This window comes from Bombyx mandarina, chromosome 09, assembly GCF_030267445.1.
Source record: "Bombyx mandarina strain Sakado chromosome 09, ASM3026744v2".
In the NCBI taxonomy this organism is placed as follows: Eukaryota; Metazoa; Arthropoda; class Insecta; order Lepidoptera; family Bombycidae; genus Bombyx; species Bombyx mandarina.
In genome coordinates, this window is record NC_143216.1 from 3,678,663 (window position 1) to 3,701,782 (window position 23,120).

The 23,120-nt window shown below is 41.8% G+C and overlaps 1 protein-coding gene across 1 annotated transcript in view; it reads right to left on the reverse strand.

The window, feature by feature from the left end:
* The window catches only part of PGRP-S2 (peptidoglycan recognition protein S2), a 33,309-nt gene extending 11,434 nt beyond the window's left edge, over window positions 1-21,875 (reverse strand). Inside the window, exon 1 of the mRNA XM_089729673.1 lies at window positions 21,762-21,875. Within this exon, the coding sequence (XP_089585799.1) occupies window positions 21,762-21,822 (61 nt within the window). The 5' untranslated portion in view covers window positions 21,823-21,875. The remainder of the gene's footprint in view (window positions 1-21,761) is intronic.
* Between the last annotated feature and the right edge of the window lie 1,245 nt (window positions 21,876-23,120).

A 23,120-nucleotide genomic window follows, 5' to 3' on the forward strand; every position in this document is an offset into this window, starting at 1 on the left:
CCCGGATAAGAACGAAGTTCCTTATTATAAAAACATTAATTTTAAGTTCTATTCGAGGTATAAAGAAAATAATTATTCGGGTATACATTTTTTATTATGATTTTTTTTAGATAAAAAGAAACTACTTTACAAAGTTATCAACTTTATTTTATTCACAATGATTTATAAAAAATATATAATAATAATATACAAAGAAACAGCTATTTATATGAATAATAATAATAACCGTCATCACGTAGACTATGACATTAGACACTGTTATAGCCATCATACTAAGACTAAATAATAAAAATCTTACGTTACGGACGTTTTTCCCGGTTAGGGTACTCCTCCGCATCGTCCGATAAGGAACTTCGTTCCAAAAACGAAATTATTTACAAAAAGACTTTGACAGGTCGATGAAGGAAAAGAGTCGCATTTAAAATCGAGGCCTCATATTATTTATTTCCATAATCACTGCTGGGGTGAGGTACGGGGACGCAGAAACGGCTAACACTTCTTACCCGACCCCAAAACAGATGGGACGTAATATTGGAACGAAGTTCCTTACGGCAGGCTTGGAGGGGATAGGGATTTTGCTGCGCGACCGAACTGAAAAAAATGTGATAGGAAAACCGTAAGAAAAAATCCGTGGAAAAAAATGCGTGGAATAAATCCGTGGAAAAAAGTGCGTGGAATAAAACCATTAAATGAGACGTGCGCAGGCGCGACAGTCGCATACACAAGCGAGTAGTGTATAATACCTTTCTCTTTCTCCTTCTTTCTTTTAGTTCTCTAATCCCTTCTCTCTCTATTTAGTAATTATTTCTATCTCTATGTAATTTTATGTTGTCAACCAAAAATAAAGAGATATATTTTGTTATTTTAATTGATAATTTGAATTACTATTTTTTTTATTTTACGTAATTTATTATTTCCTAAAATACTGAATTTCCTAAATACTTTCCCGTACTTAAATAAAAACTAATCAGCAAAATTTAAGAGAAAAACCAAGAAAACCTACATAAAATTGAGCACCATTTCTTTTTTTGCAAATTGTGTCGATTCTACATTAGCCGAAGGAACTTCGTTCCTACCTGGTGTCCCACGACACCACATCTTTAATTTTTTCTATTTAGCGATTGCGTATAGTACGGCGGCATCCTCGAAATACTTCAACCTTCTCGATAACCATCTTGTAACTACCGGAAGTGGGTACCTTGAGACATTGGTTAGAAGTCTCAGTTCTATAGTAGAAATGCTGCCGCAACTTTCAGACCTGAAGGGATCACTTCTTTTACGGCGGAGAAAGGGTAGTGATAATAGTATCACTGCCCTATTTCCGCCGCAAAAGAAAAAAAAGAAAGAAAAAAGAAGAAAAAAGCGTCTTGTGAACCCATATCTACATATGTAGCTACATTCAGTAATTACGCAAATATATTTTTTTACGGGCTTGATTCTAGTCACACGATGTTATTCCTCCACTGGGGAAGTCGTGCCGTGTTGAATACGTATTTAGTTACAAAAATTGGTACCTGCTTGCGGGATTCCTATATGGGCATAGAGGCAAAACGTTAATCTATAGGTTCCGGTAATCATTTAAGATCAGTTGGGCCATGAACTCTCCGATCCAACTACGATAATAAAAATAAAACTCCAACGGATTAAGTTAAGTGGTCCGATACTAATCTTTAAGTTTATCCAATCCATATATTTTTTATGATTTTTAATTATTATCATTTGCGTATGACGTAGAGGTGTGATGGTAAAAATGAGATGAAGAGATCTTCTCAAACAATTCCTCAGAGCACTCTCCATGGAACATAGGAAGCATACAAAGCTAGTCAAAAGGCAAAACAAATCCATTTATTCGTAAAATCTTAAAGTCATAAAAACGACAATGCATTTTCGAAGCCCTAAGGCTAATAAAGCTCCAGGATGGACAGAGAAAATCCCGAAAAACTGGTGGTTACTGGCAAGCTTGAAGGAAAAAAATCGTGGGGGTAATAGTCCCATGTGTTGGTCTGATCAGCTCCGCCCCACCCTTGATTCCACTGTCTACAATGCTCCCCGAGTAGCCGAAGACAGGATGTGATGGCGCAACATCGTGGGAACGAAAGTCATGGGTAGAGGTAGTCACGACTCTAAGATATGAGGAGTAAAACTGGAAGAGAGAGGGAGGCTAACATTTAGATGTTAGATGTTGATTTTCCCTTTAGCATTTCGAAGACGTCAATACTTAGGACGTCATCAACAATCAATTCAATAGTCTACGGCTTAAGCTCAAGAATGTTCAAGAAAACAGAATGGCCTTCTTTTTCCTCTTGCTCTTATCCTACATTATGTACGGTCGGCCCAGTATGTCTTCTTATCATGCTGTATATGGACTTGGCATGGGTTTCACGACTGGCCACCTACTAGATGTGAACCCTCCTTAGCTAAGTTATATCTCCGTATATCCATTGCAGCTATAGAGAGGGAATTACAATTTCTTCCGGTATTTCATTGAAAACAAAATGTATAAGGACTAACCCTAAAACGCTTGCGTCACAAGTAAGGTTAATTGGCAACAAAAACTGCGTAAACATCACACGTCACTTTTTTTTCATCATTCAGGATCAATCAAAGAAAGGTTAACCGCATTCAATTCTAATTTATGAACGTTAATCATTTGAAATGTTGTTATTATTACCAAATTATAGTATTAGTGTAACAGAGCGATACGGTGCCTAAGTGTCTAACTTCAATTCATCATTTACTTGTATATTTGTTTAATCAGCCTTTTTGTGATTGAAAGGTTACTGGTGGCCCGGAGACCTTTCCAGTTTCACCAGGACAGGTGGGCACGCATAGGTTCAGCCAGGAGGGGTGGGATTTGCTAACAGCTATCCGAGCGCTTCCAAAGGAGACCTAACAACTCAAGAGCAGCTGGTTTGCGAATGAATCTACTACCGGATCGGAATCGCGACCCGCTGAGAAGATCCGGCGAGAAACTCAGCGGGCTGATGGATGGGTTAGGTTGCACGTCGAACTCTTTGTCGAGTTCTATAAGTACGGTTACCAGGGTCCCTAAGCTTGCTCCTAGTGTTAGAGCTGAAGGCGTCTAATGCAAAGGATATCGGATTTGATGGATCCGTAAGGACGTGTCTAGGGCGTCGACGGTGACTGGCTCCTGCGTGATCAGGATTCAGGGAGTAGTCAGCGGCGCCAACGATAAGGCGATTATAGTTTTTTTTTATTGCCCCTGTAGGCAGATGAGCACACGGCCCACCTGATGGTGAGTGGATACTGTCGCCCATGGACTTCAGCAATGCCAGGGGCAGCGCCGAGCCGCTGCCTACTGCTTAATACTCTCCATAAGCTTCGTTTGAAGAAGGACATGTCATAGCGCTCGGGAAACACCTTGGAGGGGAGCTGTTTTCACAGCCGGATGGTACATGGCAAAAGAGACCGCACTGTGGATGACCGCAGTGGCTCCAGGTAGTATGGATGAACTCTACTCCGCTGGCGGCGGTGCGATGGTAAAAGTCTTATCGAAGTACCGTTCCGACGCTGATTTCATGTATTTCTGGATTCGAGGCCCAGGTCGTCGTGTAGGTCAAAGTCCCTCATGAACCACGGAGCTCCAAAGCGGGATTGTGGGGATTGGAGGGTGTCTATTTGTGTGCGGGCCACGTGAGCGAACACCACACTTGCGTAAGTCATAACGGGCCATAGGCAAGTTTTATAAAGTGTGTTTAATCAACCATTAAGTACGAAAACATTAGTTCATCTGATCCAATCTTTCTGTCCTTTTTACTAGTATTAAAAACTCTTGATTGGTTTTAATAAAAACTGGTATATTTGATTGACGTCGTTATGTTAGTTGTAGTTAAATTATTTTATTGAATTTGTTTAATAGGTACAACGCGCTGGATTCGTGCTCTCAACTTTTCATAATTTTACGGTCATTTTTTTTTTTAACTTTTGATTATTTAATCTATTAATCCGAATAATATCCGCTCGAGGCCGCAAAACCCAACATGAAATCTGTATGAAAAGATTTATGCAAAAATATATCCGATATGAATAAATACCAACAGTCAGTAGATTTCCTAAGTTTTACTGCAGAAAGGACCGTCTATAGCATGCTCCCATTTTTTCATTCGTATAAATATTGGTCCAATTACATCAATTGGGAGATCCGATTCTCTCTCTTATAATTATTTTGGCCTCATAACGACCATTGGAAGACCGTACACCCGTGAGAATAAGCAATCAATCAAAGGCGGACCTAGATCAATAATGAAATACTTAAAAACGCAGTTATAGAGAATCTTAGTTAAATTAATAGGATTTATTTTTATTTTATTAATTGATATTTTAAAGCAATCACATTGCGCTTTGTTGTGAATCGCTGTATGTATTATAGTGTTATTTTTATACTACATAAAAAAGAGGACGAGCTGAGAGCCCACCTGCTGTTAAGTGGGTACGATAGCTCATAAACATGAATGCTGCCTCCTTGTAATGGAACGGCCTTCATAACTAAATGAAATACTGCTACGCGGGTAGGTAAATGTAGGCAGGATGGTGATAGCTACCCTTACGGTCTTAGTAGGATAGAAACTCTTGCATAATCACGCAAATTACTTATATTTTACGCGGGTTTCAACTGCAACTACATCAAAGGTATCCATGAGAAATCATAGCTTATTCAACGTCCAAAAATCGGATAATCAAATATCAACAGAAATGAACTGTAACGATCGGGTAGAACAAACCCGGTATCTATCCAAGATGTGGGTCAAGGACCGAAAGATCGATCACATTTTGAATAAGCATTATCTTTCGTGTATAATAATTAATCGTGTAGTCGCTTTGTCATATGTACTTGTATGAATAAAGTGACTAAGGTTGGATTTTTGTTTTTTTTTTATTGCCCTTGTAGGCAGACGAGCGCACGGCCCACCTAATGGTGAGTGGTTACCGTCGCCCATGGACTTCAGCAATGCCAGGAGCAGAGCCAAGCCGCTGCCTACCGCTTAATACTCTCCACAAGCCTCGTTTGAAGAAGGACACGTCATAGCGCTCGGGAAACACCGTGGAGGGAAGCCCATTCAGCAAAAAAGATTTGATTATTTCTTCTTTAAAAATTATACGACTGTTTTAGGTGTTTCAAAAACGAAATAACGATAATGCAATTAACTAGTGAATCGTAAACATCATTCTCTTCAATGGCTGTATAAAATACACTAATTTCTAAGAGCAGCTTCAAACTGTCCTCCTTCTCTCCTCAATACTGAAGGTCGTGAGATCCCTTAATAACTTTCTCCTGGATTATTCTGCGCCAGCTCTGCCTATTCTCGGCTGTGTGGATTCCATCTTGGACTGCAAAGAGTATAGCGTCTCTAGTCCGACCAGCGCATTGGACTTTTGCCTCTGGACCTTCTTCCGCATACATTGCGTGCTATCAGCAGCTTTTTCTAAATATTAATCTCTCTTTCTGGCGACATGCTTAAAGAACTCAAAACTCCTCTTTCTAACTGTAATAAGTTGTAAAATCTTGAATTGTATTATCTTAAATAGGTTAGGCATTTATTTACACATTTACTCCAAATGCCACGGAGTACAATGAACTTAGTATAAAATAAAGTCGCTTTCTCTGTCCCTATATCTGTCCCTATGTATGCTTAAATCTTTAAAACTACGCAACGAATATTGATGCGGTTTGTTTTTAATATATAGAGTGATTGAAGAGGAAGGTTTATATGTATAATAACATCATTAAATGGTGGTGAAATCAATAATAAATTACGTTTCCGAAGCGAAGCGAGGTAGGGTCGCTAGTATTTCATAAATAAGAGATTTGTAACTAATATATACAACTCGGAGCTCTATTTACAGATGTTGTAATTAAGCAGATTTCTCAAAAACACTTATCTAATCAATCAATAATTATATAAATAGAACAAATTTATATCACTGCCTGTCCGTGTAAAACTATTGTTATCAATCCTAATTGGAAATAATGTATTTTGTAAACAGATTCATAATTAAATTAAATAATATGATGTACTCGAAGTAATTAGGCGATGTGTCCACAGTCACGTATATAACATAGACAACTATAGCAGTTAGAAAGGATTTAAAATGTTTGTGAACGTTATCATTTAATCCTTAGTGAACTACTATATAGTTCTTTTTTTTTCAATATAAATAATTGGTCCAAAAAATTCACCGAAAGGAATAATATTCTATTACAAAAATAAATAGCGTACAATTTGGTACTCGGTGAAGGTACCCACGACCGACGGTGCGAAATTACTCCAGGTAAGGCTATCAAATCCAGGCTATAAATCACTAGGCGGATGTTAGCCTGCGGTTGTACCTGTGAGCCGCCCTAAACAATTAACGGTCGCATAAAAAATAATCCGGTTTTTAAGCAAAATTTTTAGATTATGAGTGTGGATGAGTTGAGTTCATTTTGGATACAGGATATTGAAAGCTCGCAATTAGGTCAAAGAACAATCCTTCGCCTCCTTCTCGCGTCGTTTTCCTCATTACTGAGGGTCGTGACTCCCCCGCTGCATCAGTTTTTCCCGTACAATTTCCCTCCTTCTGCTGCGATCCTTAGCTTCATGAAGGGCATTGTGGAAGTTGATGCTTAGAAAAGATCGTATTTGGTCCGACCATCTCGTGGGACTGAACTCTGAACTGATTCGTGGGAAGAACAATAATCACTACTAAAGTTGCTTTTTAATTACGTTTTTGTTAGCTTCGTCTGTATAATATGTATGTATATTCGTCGGGGCCTCGCCGCAAGATGAGCGTACGAAAGTCCCAGGGCACTACGTCAAGGGTGGGTTCATTGACCCAATTGATTGAGCTCTTGCGCGAACGTCATCCCGCGATAGTTGAAAGTTTGTCGACCATAAGCGCGCTGCTACCGTGGCCTCACCCCACCAGTCATCGTTCTCGTCGAACCCGTCGCTTGCGACGAAGGCCTCGACGAGTAAATTAACCCTCAGACACAGCCCACTGAGTTTCTCGCCGGATCTTCTCAGTGAGTCGCGTTTCCGATCCGGTGGTAGATTCTGCGAAGCAGGGCTCTTGCTAGGGTTCGTATTAGCAACGTCGTCAGGTTTGAGCCTCGTGGGCTCACCTACTATAGTAGAATTATTTTGTCCGTGCAGCTTGGGTCATAAAACATAGCCCGGCTAGGGAGGTGAGCATGTTGCGCGGGCGCAACGCCATTATCGATAAAAACAAATGAGTCAGCGAAGGCAGGTACACGGCGGCGATGTGGTATATGAAGGGTGGTAAGACATTGTAATGTTATGAGTCATTTGTACTTACCTGCAAATTATAGTACATTATGTCGAAGAGAAATGTGTTTTTATGCATTCGTTCTCTGAATTTCTTTAGTGACACAATGTCTACTCCTTTGTTTTGTATCAAAACGGCAGAATTTATTCAATTTAATATTTGCACGTGTTGCTATCAACAATGTGTTAAAAATTTTCACTGAAATAAGAATAGTTCCCGAAAAGTTACAAAGTGTTAATTTCTGCCGTTCTCGTTAACTTGCTGCGGCGATATGTGGTGTAAGTGTTCGATTAGTGATTTTTTCTTTCATTTTTATCACTAACTCACAAAATGACAAAACTAAATACACTATCGATAACGCTTATCGACAACAATAATGCGGATCACTATGCCCGTCCATAAGGCTCGTGAGTGGAACAGAGAGCGAAATACTCGCTGCACCGCTCCGGTTTTTTATGACCCAAACTGCACGGACAAAATAATTCTACTTTGGGAATATATACGACAAAGGGAAGATCTTCCACCGAGCGGATGATATTGCTCGGAAGACCGACGGTCCGAATGTTGTTGTTCGGAACTTGTATATATGCGTTTTATCTTGAAAATGTCGTAAGCGAGATTCAGGCATCTGTCAATTATCTTGCGTTGTATGATGGCTACCCGCCACATCACTCCCCTCCGAGACTGGAGGTCGTGTCATTTTTAATTAGCGTTGTCCGTGCTGAGATTAGCTTGCAAGGGCCAGTGCTGCTCGAAGCCTGCGGTGAGTCGAGGCTAAGCTTGAATGCTGCGTGCGTGTCGCCAGTGCTGCTCGAAGTTTTGCAGTGAGTCGAAACTGAGCTGAATGCTGCGTGATTGTCGCCAGTGCTGCTCGAAGTCTGCGGTGAGTCGAGACTGAGCTTAAATGTTGCGTGCGTGTCGTGCGTAGTCCATGTGATGCAGAGCTGCCACGCCGGAGATGTGTGACCCCAAGCGTTGATGATCCGGTCGTGGGCTGCGATGAACTGTAGCGGCGTGATGAGGCAGTGAAGTTGCGTGCCGTAGGACCAGGAAGCGCGGTGAGTCGGCTGCGATGGTCCTGTTGAGGCTGCGATGCTGGCTTGCTGTGGGACGACTGTCAATGACGTGCTTTTATCTGCGTGAATGCGGGGATTGTGGTAGCCGAAGTTCTTGATGCGCTGATGATGAATCAGAAGGCTGCGTGTTCACATCTCGTCGCAGGTCACCAGTTTGGAAGGCTTAACGACAAAGGGAAGATCTTCCACCGAGCGGATGATATTGCTCGGTAGACCGACGGTCCGAATGTTGTTGTTCGGAACTTGTATATATGCGTTTTATCTTGAAAATGTCGTAAGCGAGATTCAGGGATCTGTCAATTATCTTGCGTTGTATGATGGCTACCCGCCACACTACTAAGTTTAGGTTACGCTGAAATAGCCTCTCAAGGCTCTCAGCTTAGGTAGGACAAAAAAAACACCTTCTACCGAAACCCCGCCCGCGCCCGCATCGTCTCCCACCGTCGCATCGTCCTCTTCATCTTCCCCCGCGTCCTCCATTGCTGACTCCGACTCAGACTCCGAGATGGAGGTACAGGAGTCCCCTGCAACCGCTTCGTCTGACGGATTCACGACTGTCGTACGGGGCAAAAAGGGTGCCCGCACCGCGGAGTCTCGCGATTCCGCGACCTCATCCACACTCCAAACTTCACAATTGTTCCAGAGAGGCTCAGGGGTCCCCGAAGACCGGTCCGGGGGAAAGTACCTTTCCTACTCCGGCCGCTCGTTCGGGGGCCACTCAGTCTCGAAAGAAGGCCAGGTCCGAGTCGGACCAGGGCTCATCCGGAGGTGACAAACGCGCCAGGATAGGACCGTCGTCTAGGTCTAGGGAGGATGACAACAGCGAGGAGTCTTCCTCTACTTCTCCTTCCTATACCACGACTCCCTCCTCTTCTTGTTCTTCCTCTCGCAGTGGCAGTCCTGAACCCACTCCCACTTCTAAACCCACTCCTATGCCAAGGGCTCTTGCCAGTACGGCGGAAGTACGACGGTGCAAGAGAACCCCTCCTCGTTCCCCTTCTCCTCCTATATCTCCCATCCCTTCTGTTCGGCCTCGAGGTGCCCCTGCCCTAAGCAGCACGGCAGGCAACCTCGAATCCACGAGGTATATGGACTTAGAGGCCACGCAGTTGCGTACGCATACGCAGTCTCCTTCAATCCCAGCTGCTCCAGCTACCGTTCCAAGAACTACGTACGCGGCCAAAGCCGCAGTTCGTCCTCCAACCCGTTCCATCCCTCCAAGAGCTACAGTCCCAACTACATCAGCCACTCCTACCCCGGGCACTAGGGGCCGCGCCGTAGAGCTCAAACGCCACCCACCTATATTGGTGGAGGTGCTCCCTAATTGGCCTAGCCACATGGCTGCCATTAGGGAGCGACTAGGCCGAGCTCCTTCGGTGAGGCCCCATGGGTCCGGTTTTCGATTCCTGCCTACGTCCGTGGAGGAATACAGGGCGGTCCAGTCGTACCTGTCGGGGGCTTCCGCCGCGGACAGTACCATTAAGTGGTACTGTTACGCAATGTCGGAGGACATCCCCACTAAGGTAGCGATTCGGGGCCTCCCTGCCGACACGGACTCGGCAGCAGTCATCAACGCCCTCAAAGAACTGGGATTCCCGGCGCGCTATGCCCGGTGTATAGAGGCCAAGAGGGGTAGGCCGAGCTGCATTTTTCATGTAGCTCTAGACCACCTCTCGAAGGTCGACCTCGCCCGCTTGTATGCAGTCAGTGAACTGCTATACTTGCCGGGGGTGACGGTTGAAGGTTGGCGTCCCGGCAAGGGTCCTGCGCAGTGTCACCGCTGCCAGGCCTTTGGTCACGCCTCCTACAATTGTCATCGAGCGGTCCGCTGCGTGCGATGTGCAGGTGAGCACGTTGTGGCGGACTGCCCGAGGCTGAGGGAGGGCCCCTTCACCTGTGCAAACTGTGGTAAGGATCATGCCGCCGTCGACAGACGGTGTGTAACCTACCGCAGGAGGCTGAGGATGATGGGGGTAACCGCTCCCCCTCCATTACCACCGGTGCCGCGGCCAAGGGCAAACCCAGTTCCTATTCCCACCGCTGCCCCTTTACCGATCCCCCAAGGGAAGGGTAAGGGGAAGGGAAAATCTTCCCTTCCTCCTTCCCAACCCACACTCCTTCCTACGAATGTGGAGGCCCACGCCGCAGTGGCAACGCTGATGGCGGAGGCTAACCCACCACGTCCTTCCACATCTTTCGCTCCAGTCCCAAGAGCTCCAGCTGTTGCGTCCTCAAAACAAGTACGCTCTACCGGAGGGAAAGCCGCAAGAAACGCAAAAAAAAAAAAAAAACAAAAAAATTAAAAAAAGGCAGAAGAAACTTGCGGCAAGGGCCCAAGAACAAGCATTGCAAAATCAGGCCACAGACAGTACTTCAACTGCCCAACCCAAGCCACAAAAAGAGGCGCCTCAACAAATGGAGGTGGAGTATGTGGAGCCGGAAGAGGCAGTAGCCTCCACCTCCTCTACATCCAGGCCAATAAAAATAACGTCGATCGAGAAGTCCCAAGACCCAACGACCTCGGGCCCAAATTTGCAAACCCTCCCACCCCGCCCGCAGCGTGAGCGGCGCAGCGGTCGGCAGGCCTCCCAGCCTGCCGGCTTTGCTGCATGGCTGCTCAAGCTATGGGAGAAATTATCTGAGGTGATCTCCGGAGTGATCCGTGAGATCGCCTCAGGAGCCAGCCCTTTCGGGGCGCTCCTGTCGGGGTTCTACCAGATGATTGCGCAGCTCAATGGCTAGCCAGGAGTTGCGCATCATCTACTGGAACCCCGACGGGATTAAATCCCGTAAGAACGACCTCTTGATTCTCGCCCGGGAGTACAACCCTGAGGTTGTGCTCCTGGGCGAGACCAAGCTACGTCCTCAGGATGTGTTCAGGATTCCAAACTACTTCATGTACCGACGTGACGAGCTTACCCCTGCCGGGCGGCCGTTCAGGGGCACTGCGGCCCTCGTCAGGCGGGACGTGGTGCATGATGGGTTGGATTTGCTGTCCTTCACATCGACAAGGTCAGTCGGTGTGAGGGTACACACCTCGGGGGGAGATATGCGGATTTATGCCGCGTATAGACCCCCGGGGCCTGAGTTCCACCCTGAGGATATAAGACGGGCCCTGAATTACGACAGCCGCCCAGCTCTGCTGGTCGGGGACCTCAACGCGAAGCACGTCGCGTGGGGCTCCCGACTTAACACAGCAGTGGGCAGGCGGCTGTTAGAAGATGCCGATAGGGGCGACTACTCCGTGGTCGGCCCCGACGAACCCACGCACGTCCCGTCCGCCGCGCGATATCAGCCCGATGTACTGGACGTGTGTGTTCATAAGGGGCTACGGTGCCCCGTAACGATCGAGGCACTGTACTACCTGGGTACCCCCCATCTCCCTATCCTGGTGACACTGGGTATGGGGCTCACCCGGGTTGCGACCTCGCCCCTACGACCGAAGGTCGACTGGGAGCTCGTTAAGAGACGACTGGTCGACCTTCCCGTAATTCAGGACCCCAACACCCCTGAGGGGGTCGACGACGCGGCGGTCCGCCTTGTCGACTCCATCAGGGGAGCGATCGACCAGGCGACGACTCTTGTGCCCAGCGGCGGGCCCAGAGGTATACTCCCGGCCCATCTGAAAGCGATTATTCGCCGGAAGAGGGGCCTGAGGAGGCTCTGGGCGACAACTCGTTGTCCCAGGATCAAGCGCGAGCTTAATGAGTTGGAAGCGTAGTTGGCGGCGAAGATTAGCTCCTTTCGGGGCTATGCGTGGGAGGAACGGATTGAGGAGGCCCGTGAGGACCCCTCTTCCGTGTCCCTCCACCGACTTTGCCGCCAGCTCTCAAATCGGCCTGCCCCCACTTGTCCACTTGTGGACGAGAAGGGCAACCGATGCTTCTCGGCTCAGGCCCGCGCCGATGTCCTGGCCGCAATGCTGGAGCGGCAGTTCGCTCCAAATGACTCTGTATCCTCAGAGGCCGCATTCCACCAATCGGTGGAAGAGAGCGTAGCGAACCTACTCTCCTCCCCAGTGCCACCGTTGGGAGATGATGATTTCATCACTCCCAGCGAATTGCGCCTCTCCATCAAGCGGATGAAGAGGCGCAAGGCGCCGGGTGAGGACGGTATTCCCTCCCTCGCATTCTTCCACTTCCCTGAAACGGTCGTGTCATACATGACACGGCTGTTCAATTCCATTCTGTCCACAGGACACTTCCCGGGAATTTGGAAATTGGGCAAGGTCATTGCCTTGCCCAAGCCCGGCAAGGATAGGAGAAATCCCTCCAGTTACCGTCCGATCACCTTGCTGTCGCATGTGGGCAAGTTGTTCGAGCGGCTGCTGCTGAGAAGGGTGTCGCCGCACATCCTTCTCAGACCCGAGCAATTCGGGTTTCGCAGCGGTCACTCGACAACGCTGCAATTGGTCCGCGTTATGCATCACTTGGCGGATCGGTCCAACGCGCGCCAGTACACGGCCGCAGTCTTTCTCGATATCGAGAAGGCCTTCGACCGTGTCTGGCATGCGGGACTGGTTCACAAGTTGTTGCAGAACACGGACCTCCAGCACGCCTATGTGGGACTGCTGGGGTCGTACCTGGAGGGAAGATCCTTCCTTGTCGCGGTCGAGGGCGCCAAGTCGTCGGTGCGCCCAGTCACGGCCGGAGTTCCTCAGGGGAGTGTCCTGGCACCACTCCTCTACGCTCTCTATACCAACGACATTCCCACGCTTGAGGGCAACCTCCAAGCGTGGGAAGCCGACGTGAAGTTGGCGCTGTTTGCCGACGACAGCGCCTACTTTGCGTCATCCAACTTCCCCTCTGCGGCCATTTCGAGGATGCAGAGGCTATTGGACTTACTGCCCCAGTGGCTGGACCGATGGAGGGTCGCGGTCAACGTGGGGAAGACTGCGGCTATCCTCTTCGGTCCGGTCCGCACAAGAGTCGTCCCGGGACAGCTCAGTCTCCGTGGCGCTAATGTCGAGTTTAGATCCAGCGTCCGGTACTTGGGGGTCGATATTGACCGGAGTTTGAGGATGACCGCCCACGCCAAATCGGCGTTGGCGGCCGCTCGCTACGCGAGATTCCTCCTCCGGCCGGTGTTAGCCTCCGGGTTGCCGGTCAGGACTAAGCTCGGCATTTATAAGACGTATGTCCGTTCCCGTATCACGTACGCAGCTGCGGCCTGGTATCACCTCATCCCGCAGGTCATGCGGGTGAAGTTACAGGCCCAGCAGAATCTGGCTCTTCGCACGATAGTCGGAGCAGGGCGTTACGTCAGTAATGCCGTAATCGCCCGGGATCTGGATGTGGAGTCACTCGAGGAGTTCATCCGGAGGCTAGCTCGTAATCTATACGAGCGGGCTGACGGTGGACCCCACGAGCATCTCCACAATTTAGCTCCCTTGCACGCCAGACCACCTGATGGTCTGGCGCTACCAAGGGAGCTACTAGAACCCCCTTCTATGGTAAGATAGTCGGCTTAACCGGAGTGATATGGGAGTGCTCATAATGAGTGCCCCCATGGGACTGAGCTGTCCATACTCGTCATTTCCCCCCACATTGTTGGGGTGCTCCCTTATGGGGACCCATTTCCCACCCCTTGGGTGGACCACTCCCCCTTATGGGGAGTGACTATACGTCGGTCCCTCCCCGCGACGGCCTTCCCCTCTTGGGGAGTTCTTAGCGGGTGAGCGCCAAACTAGTGCCGCGGTCCCCCCTCTGATTTGTAGAGGCGGGGCCGCGGCATGGGGCCGCGGCATGGGGCCGCGGCATGGGGCCGGTGGCGGGCCCCTCGTCAGCTGTCTGTTGCCCTGGCTCTTGTATATAGTATGTATATAGTAGTATAGTTAGTTTAGTTAGAATTAGTTAGATTGTAAGAAAAAAAATAAAAAAAAAAAAAAAAAATAAAAAAAAAAAAAAAAAAAAAAAAAAAAAAAAAAAAAAAAAAAACCGAAGCCAAGGACAGCAGCCGGCGCCGGGGTGCCACCTCCGCGGGCATCAATCCGTCGCTTACATCAAGCTCATCGTATTATGTATATGTATATATTTTTGTCGATGTGGAGTGCGCCGAACGCGCATACGAACCCTCTTCCCATTCCCCCCTGCATCAACTCACCCCTGCCCTATGTGGTAGGGAGCTTCTGCCCGGGCAGTGGGGTTCGCCCCGAGGCCCGTTCCGTGCCCCCGTAAGGGGGTACGACGACCCTTCTTCTCTTCACAATTGGATCGCCTAGATACAAATTTTGACAAAAAAAAGAAGAATTTTCAAAATCAGTAAACATAGATTTACAAAAATACTTACAGCCAAATATGGAAGGCCCTCTATTCTAAAGAAATGTAAAATATTAAATCTAGCTAAAACCACTGCTTCATTATTACAATATTAATCGTTATGACTTCGTTGTATCTATTGGCTCCGGTAGCAGTTTAATACAACATGGATTGTAAACTTGTCTCCCCATCTACACCATTAAATATAACCGGTTGAGGAAGAAACGTTCATTAACTTTGTAATTGGCCAGCACAAAAAATTCAGAAACGCAAGAAAAAATACGCAAAAAATGCACTTACAATAACGCTACAAACATGACCTCCCACGTCTAAGATCATTATATATTCTATCTCTTATATAATATTAATAGTCACTATTAGATAACAAAAACTAAAAAGCTAACTTAATTTTAAATTATACATTTGTTTTTTATTTATATTAAATTATTTTTTGATTTTCACATTATCAGAATGTTTTAAACACGCAATGCGTAATTCCTTTATATTTATTACTTTAAAAAAAAATAATAGGATGTTTACATTAACATCGGATGATTAAAGTTGGCATCATCGCCATTTAAATGTTTTGGAACAGAATTTGCGTCAGTCAACAGTAATATACCTATTTTTTGTTAAGATTGGTCAACATGGAGTAGGTATCTTGCAATTCCGATATTACAGGCATAAAAGTATTCTACCCAAAATCTTCAGGGTTCGTCCAGGCAGGTTTTTGTTATCTTATTTCCAAATCGCATTTGATTCTGTTATAAATGTAATTAAATTATATTACTATTAACTATCTATATATACATATAGATCCAAAATATTGAGTCTAGAGGCCGAGGTTGAAACTTAAAAAATTTACAGAAAACACACGAATCGGTAAAATGCTATTTCACCAAAGAGAAGATCCGGTCTAAAGATCATAAGTATCGAAAGGAAGTCATGTTTAATAAAAAAGGTATGGTACGACTTCGATCGTATGTAATTGATGTGATGTATTTTTTTTTTGTTATTGGACGATGAACATTATTTTGTAAGTTACGTTGTAAATGTCGTTGACCTTGAAGGCGATTGTTTCCGGATCTAACCATTCTTGGAATGCGAGCCTAAAGGGAGCTATTTATTCTGAAGTCTAACAGCTCATATTCTTAACATAATTACTAACACTTTTATATGACATGTTCATACCGCGGTTTTTTGTTTATCGTAGTGATTCTGTGGGTGGATTTGGGCGAAGAATATTTAAAAAAAAAAAACCGTAAAAATAATAAGTAGATGTTAGGGATAACAACAACGGGAAGATCTTCTACAGGCGGGTGTAATTGCTCGGTAGATCGTTTAAATGGAAACTAATCTCGAAAATGTCGTTAGCGAGATTCAGGAATCTGTCAAATATCTTATGCGCGGACTACCGCCATAAGTACGTTAATTGTAGTTTTTTTTAAATTATTTATTTAGTTCATAAAAAAGCTTACGGCTACAGTAGCGGTTTAAATAATGGAACTAAGTAAAATTATTAGAAACTAATTTTAGCATCTAGATTTTTATCGCATATTTTTAGGTTAACTGTGTTACGGTACTTGGGTTATATATTATTACTAGCTGACCCGGCAAACATTGTTTTGCCATATATAAGATTTCTAGGGAATTTCTAGTGTAGAAAAAAAAAAAACTTATTGTAAGTGTGTAAGGATGTGGTAAATGAGTGAAAGAGGTATGTAATGCTGTGAATAATGAGGGAATATATAATAAAAATAACAAAACCTCATTCAACCACGACTCATTATAACAAAAAAAAATGTCCAAATAAAAAAAAAATTTTAGGTGTGGACAACCCTAATCACTTAGGGGTATGAAAAATAGATAGTAGCCGATTCTCAGGCTTACTGAATATGCATAAAAAATTTCATGAGAATCGGTCAAGCGGTTTCGGAGGAGTATGGGAATGAACATTGTGACACGAGAATTTTATATATTAGATTATGTACCTAGGTACATCTTCAGTCGAATACGCGTCCCAACACCCCATAGGACGAGAAATTTCTGTTTTTCGTTTGTTGATTCATTTACTTTGTCCGTTTTTTTGTGCTATAATTTGCATTTTCGTATTAACGTAAGGAGGTTTATGTATACAAAAAAAAAAGATTTTATAAGTTAACATTGTCTCTGCATAATACATATGTAATGAATGATTGAATGTCAATCTGTCATATGACAATTGATAGTTGTTTAAATAATTTTTCGGTTAATGGACGTTGTGAAATGTGTGTTAAAGAATTATTGAAGAAAGGGCATTAAATGTTGTTTCTTGTTGTTTAGAAGAAACGCAATTTCGTCTTTTCTTATTTAAACACCGTAGATACCATTATAAAACAACATTTTTGCTAATATATTGAGAAAATGGAGAAATTAAGATTTGATTTTACAATGAAATCAATGGCGGATGGAAAAACAAACGTCATATGCATAACTTCCATTGCTACACCAAGTGGACAAGTTTTTGGAATTCCAGTCGAATATCAACCCGTAAATCTTCATAAGGTGATCACAACTACTCCTAACTACACCAGAGTAAAAAACTCTTTAGTAAAAAGGCATCAAACGAGGAAAATATGGATAACTGTGACCGAGGAAATTTCAAAAACATATTTGGATGAAGAACAAAATTTGCAATTCAATGATTGTTATTTGGAAGAGATTTCAGAACAACCTGTTAGTTATGAATCGACATCTAGTGATTCTAATCACATTCTTGAAAAACTGTTAGAAAAACTACAAGAACAAAAACAGCAGAAACCAGAAAAACAAAATTTAGGGAAAATTGCAAAGGATTTTATTATAGAAAAATTCAACGGCCGTAATTCAAATGCATTACAGTGGATCAAAGATTTTAATAAAGAATGTGAACGTTTTCAAATAAACGAGGATAAAAAAAAAATTGAAATTTTGAAGAACTTCTTAGAAAATGCTAGTGTAGATTGGTACAGTTGTATGCTGATGAAGCTTACAGTACAATCAGAATGGAGCAAATGGGAGAAAAATTTTTGTGAGACATTTGCGAACAAAGGATGGTCCTCCACTAGATATGCTCTTGCCTTTAAATATCAATCGGGATCCTTACTTGAGTATGCTTTAAAGAAGGAGAAATTATTGTTGGAAGTCAGGAAGACAGTGGATACCGGAACAATTATTGATCTCATAGCATTTGGTTTACCCAATTATGTGGCGGACAAGATTGACAAAGAAACATTACAAAGAACGGAAGACCTTTACAATGAGATAAGAAAATTGGAACATCTGGTGATGAAAAATAAATATGAAAAAAGGAACAGCTCATATAATTTAGATAATAAAGGGAAAAAGATTGACGAAAAGAAACCATGCCCAATCTGTTTAAATGAGAAAAAAGGGAAACGGTTCCACCCAGAAGACAGCTGTTGGTTCAAAGAAAAAAATAAAAAAGCTGTGGTAAAAACAGTAAATAATTCAGAATTGGAAATAGAACTGAATGAGAAAAATCCAAAAAACTAGAAATACCACCATTAATAAAAATAAGTTTACAAATAAATGACACTTTGAAGGTTTCTGGAATCTATGACTCTGGATCTAATGTTTCTTTAATTAATGCAAGATTATTGAAAATACAAGAGAAACAGAAGACAAATGATATGCAAGTTGTAAACTTAAAAACTATTAATGGTGAGAAAAAAACGAAAGGTATGGTAACGCTAAAAATAAAAATCTACAATATTGAAAGAAATATGGATATTTTTGTGGTGGATAATGAAAATTTTAACTATGACTTCTTAATTGGTTTGGATTGTATAAAAAAATTCAAATTAATACAAAATGAAGAACTTAACATCATACAATATCCCGAAAAGAAAAGCATAATCTCAAATGAACATTGTTTTAATGAGAATAATGTAACAAATGTCGGAATTCCTGATGTACTAGGTGACAAAAATAAAGAACAAACATTTAAAGAGAGAATAGAAGAGAAAGAGAAGACAGAGATGGAACTATACTTTGAGATAGTAAAAAAGGGTACTACTATAAATACCAACAAATTGTGTGAAATTAATTTCAATGAACATGTAAACATTGATGAATTTCAAATGTCTGTAAATCATCTAGATTTATATCAGCAATCAAAAATTGAGAAGTTAGTAGATAAATACAAATCTGTTTTTGCTAAGGACAAATATGATGTTGGCTCTGTGCAGGATTATGAAGCCCATATAGACTTGATGGTAGATAAATACTGCTATAAGCGTCCGTACAGATGCACAATTGAAGACAGAACAGAAATTGAAAGTCAAATATCGAAGCTACTACAGAAAAAATTGATAGAGGAATCTTACAGCCCGTTTGCTGCTCCTGTAACTCTAGCATATAAGAAAGAAGATGATAAAAAAACAAGATTATGCATAGATTTCAGAGATTTAAACAAAATAGTAGTTCCACAATCACAACCTTTCCCACTTATAGAGGACTTAATGACCAAAACAGTAAACTGTAAGTATTATTCTACATTAGACATAAACTCAGCATTTTGGTCGATCCCATTGAAAATTCAAGATAGACATAAGACTGCTTTTGTGACACAAGAAGGACATTTTCAATGGACTTGTCTCCCATTTGGGTTAAAGACTGCACCAGCGATTTTCCAAAGAATATTGAGCAATATTATAAGAAAACACAGACTATCTAACTTTGCAGTAAACTTTATTGACGACATCTTAATTTTTTCTAAAACTTTTGAGGAACATATACAACACATATCGAGACTACTGGAAGCAATACAAAAGGAAGGGTTTAGACTGAAGTTTTCAAAATGTACATTTGCAAGTCACCATGCTAAATACTTGGGTCATATAATAGAAGACAATTCAGTTAGACCTCTGAAAGATTATTTAACTGCTGTCAAAAGCTTCCCAATTCCAGAAACAAGGAAAAATATACGGCAGTTTTTGGGAAAAGTAAATTTTCATCATAAGTTTGTACCACATAGTGCAATTATCCTCGATCCATTACATAACTTATTAAGGAAAGATGTGAAATTTGTATGGACGGCAGAATGCCAGGAAGCATTTGATAAAATTAGAGCATTGCTTTGCTCAGAACCAATCCTAAAAATATTTGACCCAGATTCACCGATAAGAATTTACACAGATGCTAGTATCAAAGGAGTTGGAGCAGTGTTGAAACAAGACGATGAAAACGGCGTGAGTAAACCGGTTGCTTATTTTTCGAAGAAATTAACAGAAGCACAGAAAAAGAAGAAGGCAATATACTTAGAATGTCTGGCGATAAAAGAAGCAGTCAAATACTGGCAACATTGGCTTATGGGAAAAGAATTTATGGTATACACAGATCATAAACCCCTGGAAAATATGAACATTAAAGCTCGAACTGATGAGGAACTAGGTGATTTAACATATTATCTATCACAATATAATTTTGAAATTAAATACAACCCAGGAAAATCAAATCAAGAAGCGGACTGCTTAAGCCGAAATCCAGTCTTAGAAGCAAATGATAATAACGATGATTTTTTAAAGGTCGTAAATTTAATCGACCTACAAGAAATAAAGAATGACCAGCTAACAAATCCAGACCTACAAAAAGAAAAGAATAAGCACATATTAGAGAATGAAGTTTATTACAAGAAAAATAAAAGAAGAAATAAGATTATACTGTCAGAAAAACTTAGCAAAGCTCTAATAAAAAAAGTCCATGACACATACTGCCACATTGGAAGAACCCAAATGACAAATAAAATAACACCATTCTTTTCAGCCAAAAATATTACAGCAAACATTAATAAAATGTGTGATGCGTGTGAAACCTGCATTAAAAACAAGTCCAGGAGGAAGTCGAAATATGGTTTAATGTCACATTTGGGACCCGCCACACACCCATTTGAAATTGTATCCATCGATACTATTGGGGGCTTTGGAGGATCCCGATCAACCAAAAGGTATTTGCATCTTCTAGTGGATCATTTCACACGGTATGCCTATATTTGTACATCAAAAACTCAAGGCTCCAATGATTTCATTAAGCTAATGCAAAAGGTAACAAAAAATTATGACGTTAATATGGTATTATCAGACCAATACCCTGGCATAAATTCAAAAGAATTTAAAGAATTTCTAAAGAATAATAATATCAAAATAGTTTTCACAGCTGTTGATGCGCCTTTTTCGAATGGGCTTAACGAAAGATTAAATCAAACACTAACAAATAAGATAAGATGTAAAATAAACGAAAGCGATAAGAAGACATCTTGGACAACAATTGCACAAGAATGCGTAGAAAAATATAATGAAACAGAACACACAGTTACAAAGTTTGCTCCCAGGTACCTTCTAGAGGGTGAAAATGTGAGTATTCTACCACTACATTTGAAAACAAGTTGTACAACAGAAGATTTGAGAAGAGATCGAAAATTAGCCTTAGAAAACACAATAAAATCTCACAATTATAATAAAAATATATTTGACCAGTACAGAGAAGGGTATAAATTAGAAGAAGGAGATAGTGTTTATGTGGAGAATGGAAATAAACTAAACAGAAAAAAAATGGATGAATTGAGAACAGGGCCATACAAAATACTAAAGAAGATTTCAGAATCGATCTATGAAGTTGACACTGGACACAAAAAAGCAGAATCAAACCTCTACCATATAACAAAGTTGTCTCCAGTGTCTATCTGATATGATAAACAATTGTAAAACCATTCACTGCCTCTTACAATTGTCTTTTCAGCGGGGGAGATGTAATGAATGATTGAATGTCAATCTGTCATATGACAATTGATAGTTGTTTAAATAATTTTTCGGTTAATGGACGTTGTGAAATGTGTGTTAAAGAATTATTGAAGAAAGGGCATTAAATGTTGTTTCTTGTTGTTTAGAAGAAACGCAATTTCGTCTTTTCTTATTTAAACACCGTAGATACCATTATACATATTCAGGGAATTTTTATAAAATGTCAAACATGAGTCTCGTACTAACAATTAACAATAATCTCCTTTCAAAAACATTACTAAACAAAAAAACTAATTCAAGCCAGAACTGCGAAACTCATGCGTTGTCAACGTTCAACGTATTATGGAATTTTTCGTTGTTACCTTTATATGCGATGTCAATACCGCAGTCCGCAGGTGAAATGTCCGGTGCGCACATTAACATCACAACTTGGAATAACCGGTTTAAAGTTGACGTGTGGGTGCGTAACAAACAAAAAGACGTTAAACAAATGAAGCGACATTATTCTAGTTAACTGGAAAATTATTTGTCTGACGTCACGAGTCCTCGGTGACGTAAACGCGAATGCGAAAATCACTAAGCGAAAGTATTGAATGGAAACGATTCAGCGTCGGAGAATTAATTAACCCAATTTTTCCTAGTTCGTAGGTATCTCAAACGTGCTTGCGGCATTTGTAGACACGTGCTCTGACGTTCGAGATACAAAATGCGCTCAGTGCTAACTTGTTTACATCATGATACTTAGAATCCGTGATGTAAAACACAATGCTATTGACAATTGTTACACTACCTTGACTTTGTAACCTTAGTTAGCATAAAACCCTGAGGGCGTAAAACAGCTAACGTGGCCATTTGTAAGCTTATAATAAAATAAATTTAAATATAGAAAGTATCAAAATTGTAATCGTAACGTTGAAATTTTATTATCCAATTGAAGTAAAGGCCGACTGTGAGAGATCGCTTTAAGAGAAAAATCCGCCCATTGTACTTTTAGATTGTTGATCGAAGTTTTAGATATAAGTTTTCTCATTTATTTTTTTCAATACATTTTCGTTATTTTTGCCTTATTTATTTTGTTATTTTATGTGCCTTAACGAAATAAGTGAAGTTTATTGTATTTCAGATTTATACGTATTTCAAAATACACAAGTTTTACTATTAGGAATTGATGTCAATATTGTAGTAATTATTACGTTATAATACTCATTGTAAAAAATTCATATTTAAAAAAAATCTAATATTAATTAAAAAATAAATAAATAATAAATTCATATTTAAAAAAAAATTAAAAAAAAAAAGACATGCCCGCTGAGTTTCTTGCCAATTCTTCTCAGGACGGAGGCTAGTTCTTGTGAATTGGCGGTAGTTCTTTTGACGTTCAACAAGTATGTACTTTCATTTATGTTGAATAATTTTTTTTTGATTTGATTTGATTTGATTTGATGGGCGTTCTAATTTGAAAATGCTCTGCTCTTTTTCAAATTTTCTGAAAGAAAAGCTCTTTGAATCTAGTTTTCATTTCAAAAGATTTTAGTATATTATATATTATTACTATGAGGCAATGTAACGCTTAAAAATCAACATGTTTTTTACCTTCATAGTGTAGATGCAGAAAAACAATTCAAATTATTCTTTCTGTTATTTTATGTATCTGTGCTCTTTGTGGTAGATATTGTGACCCAATTCAATATTACGATACTGTTATTTCCCAATTTTTTTTG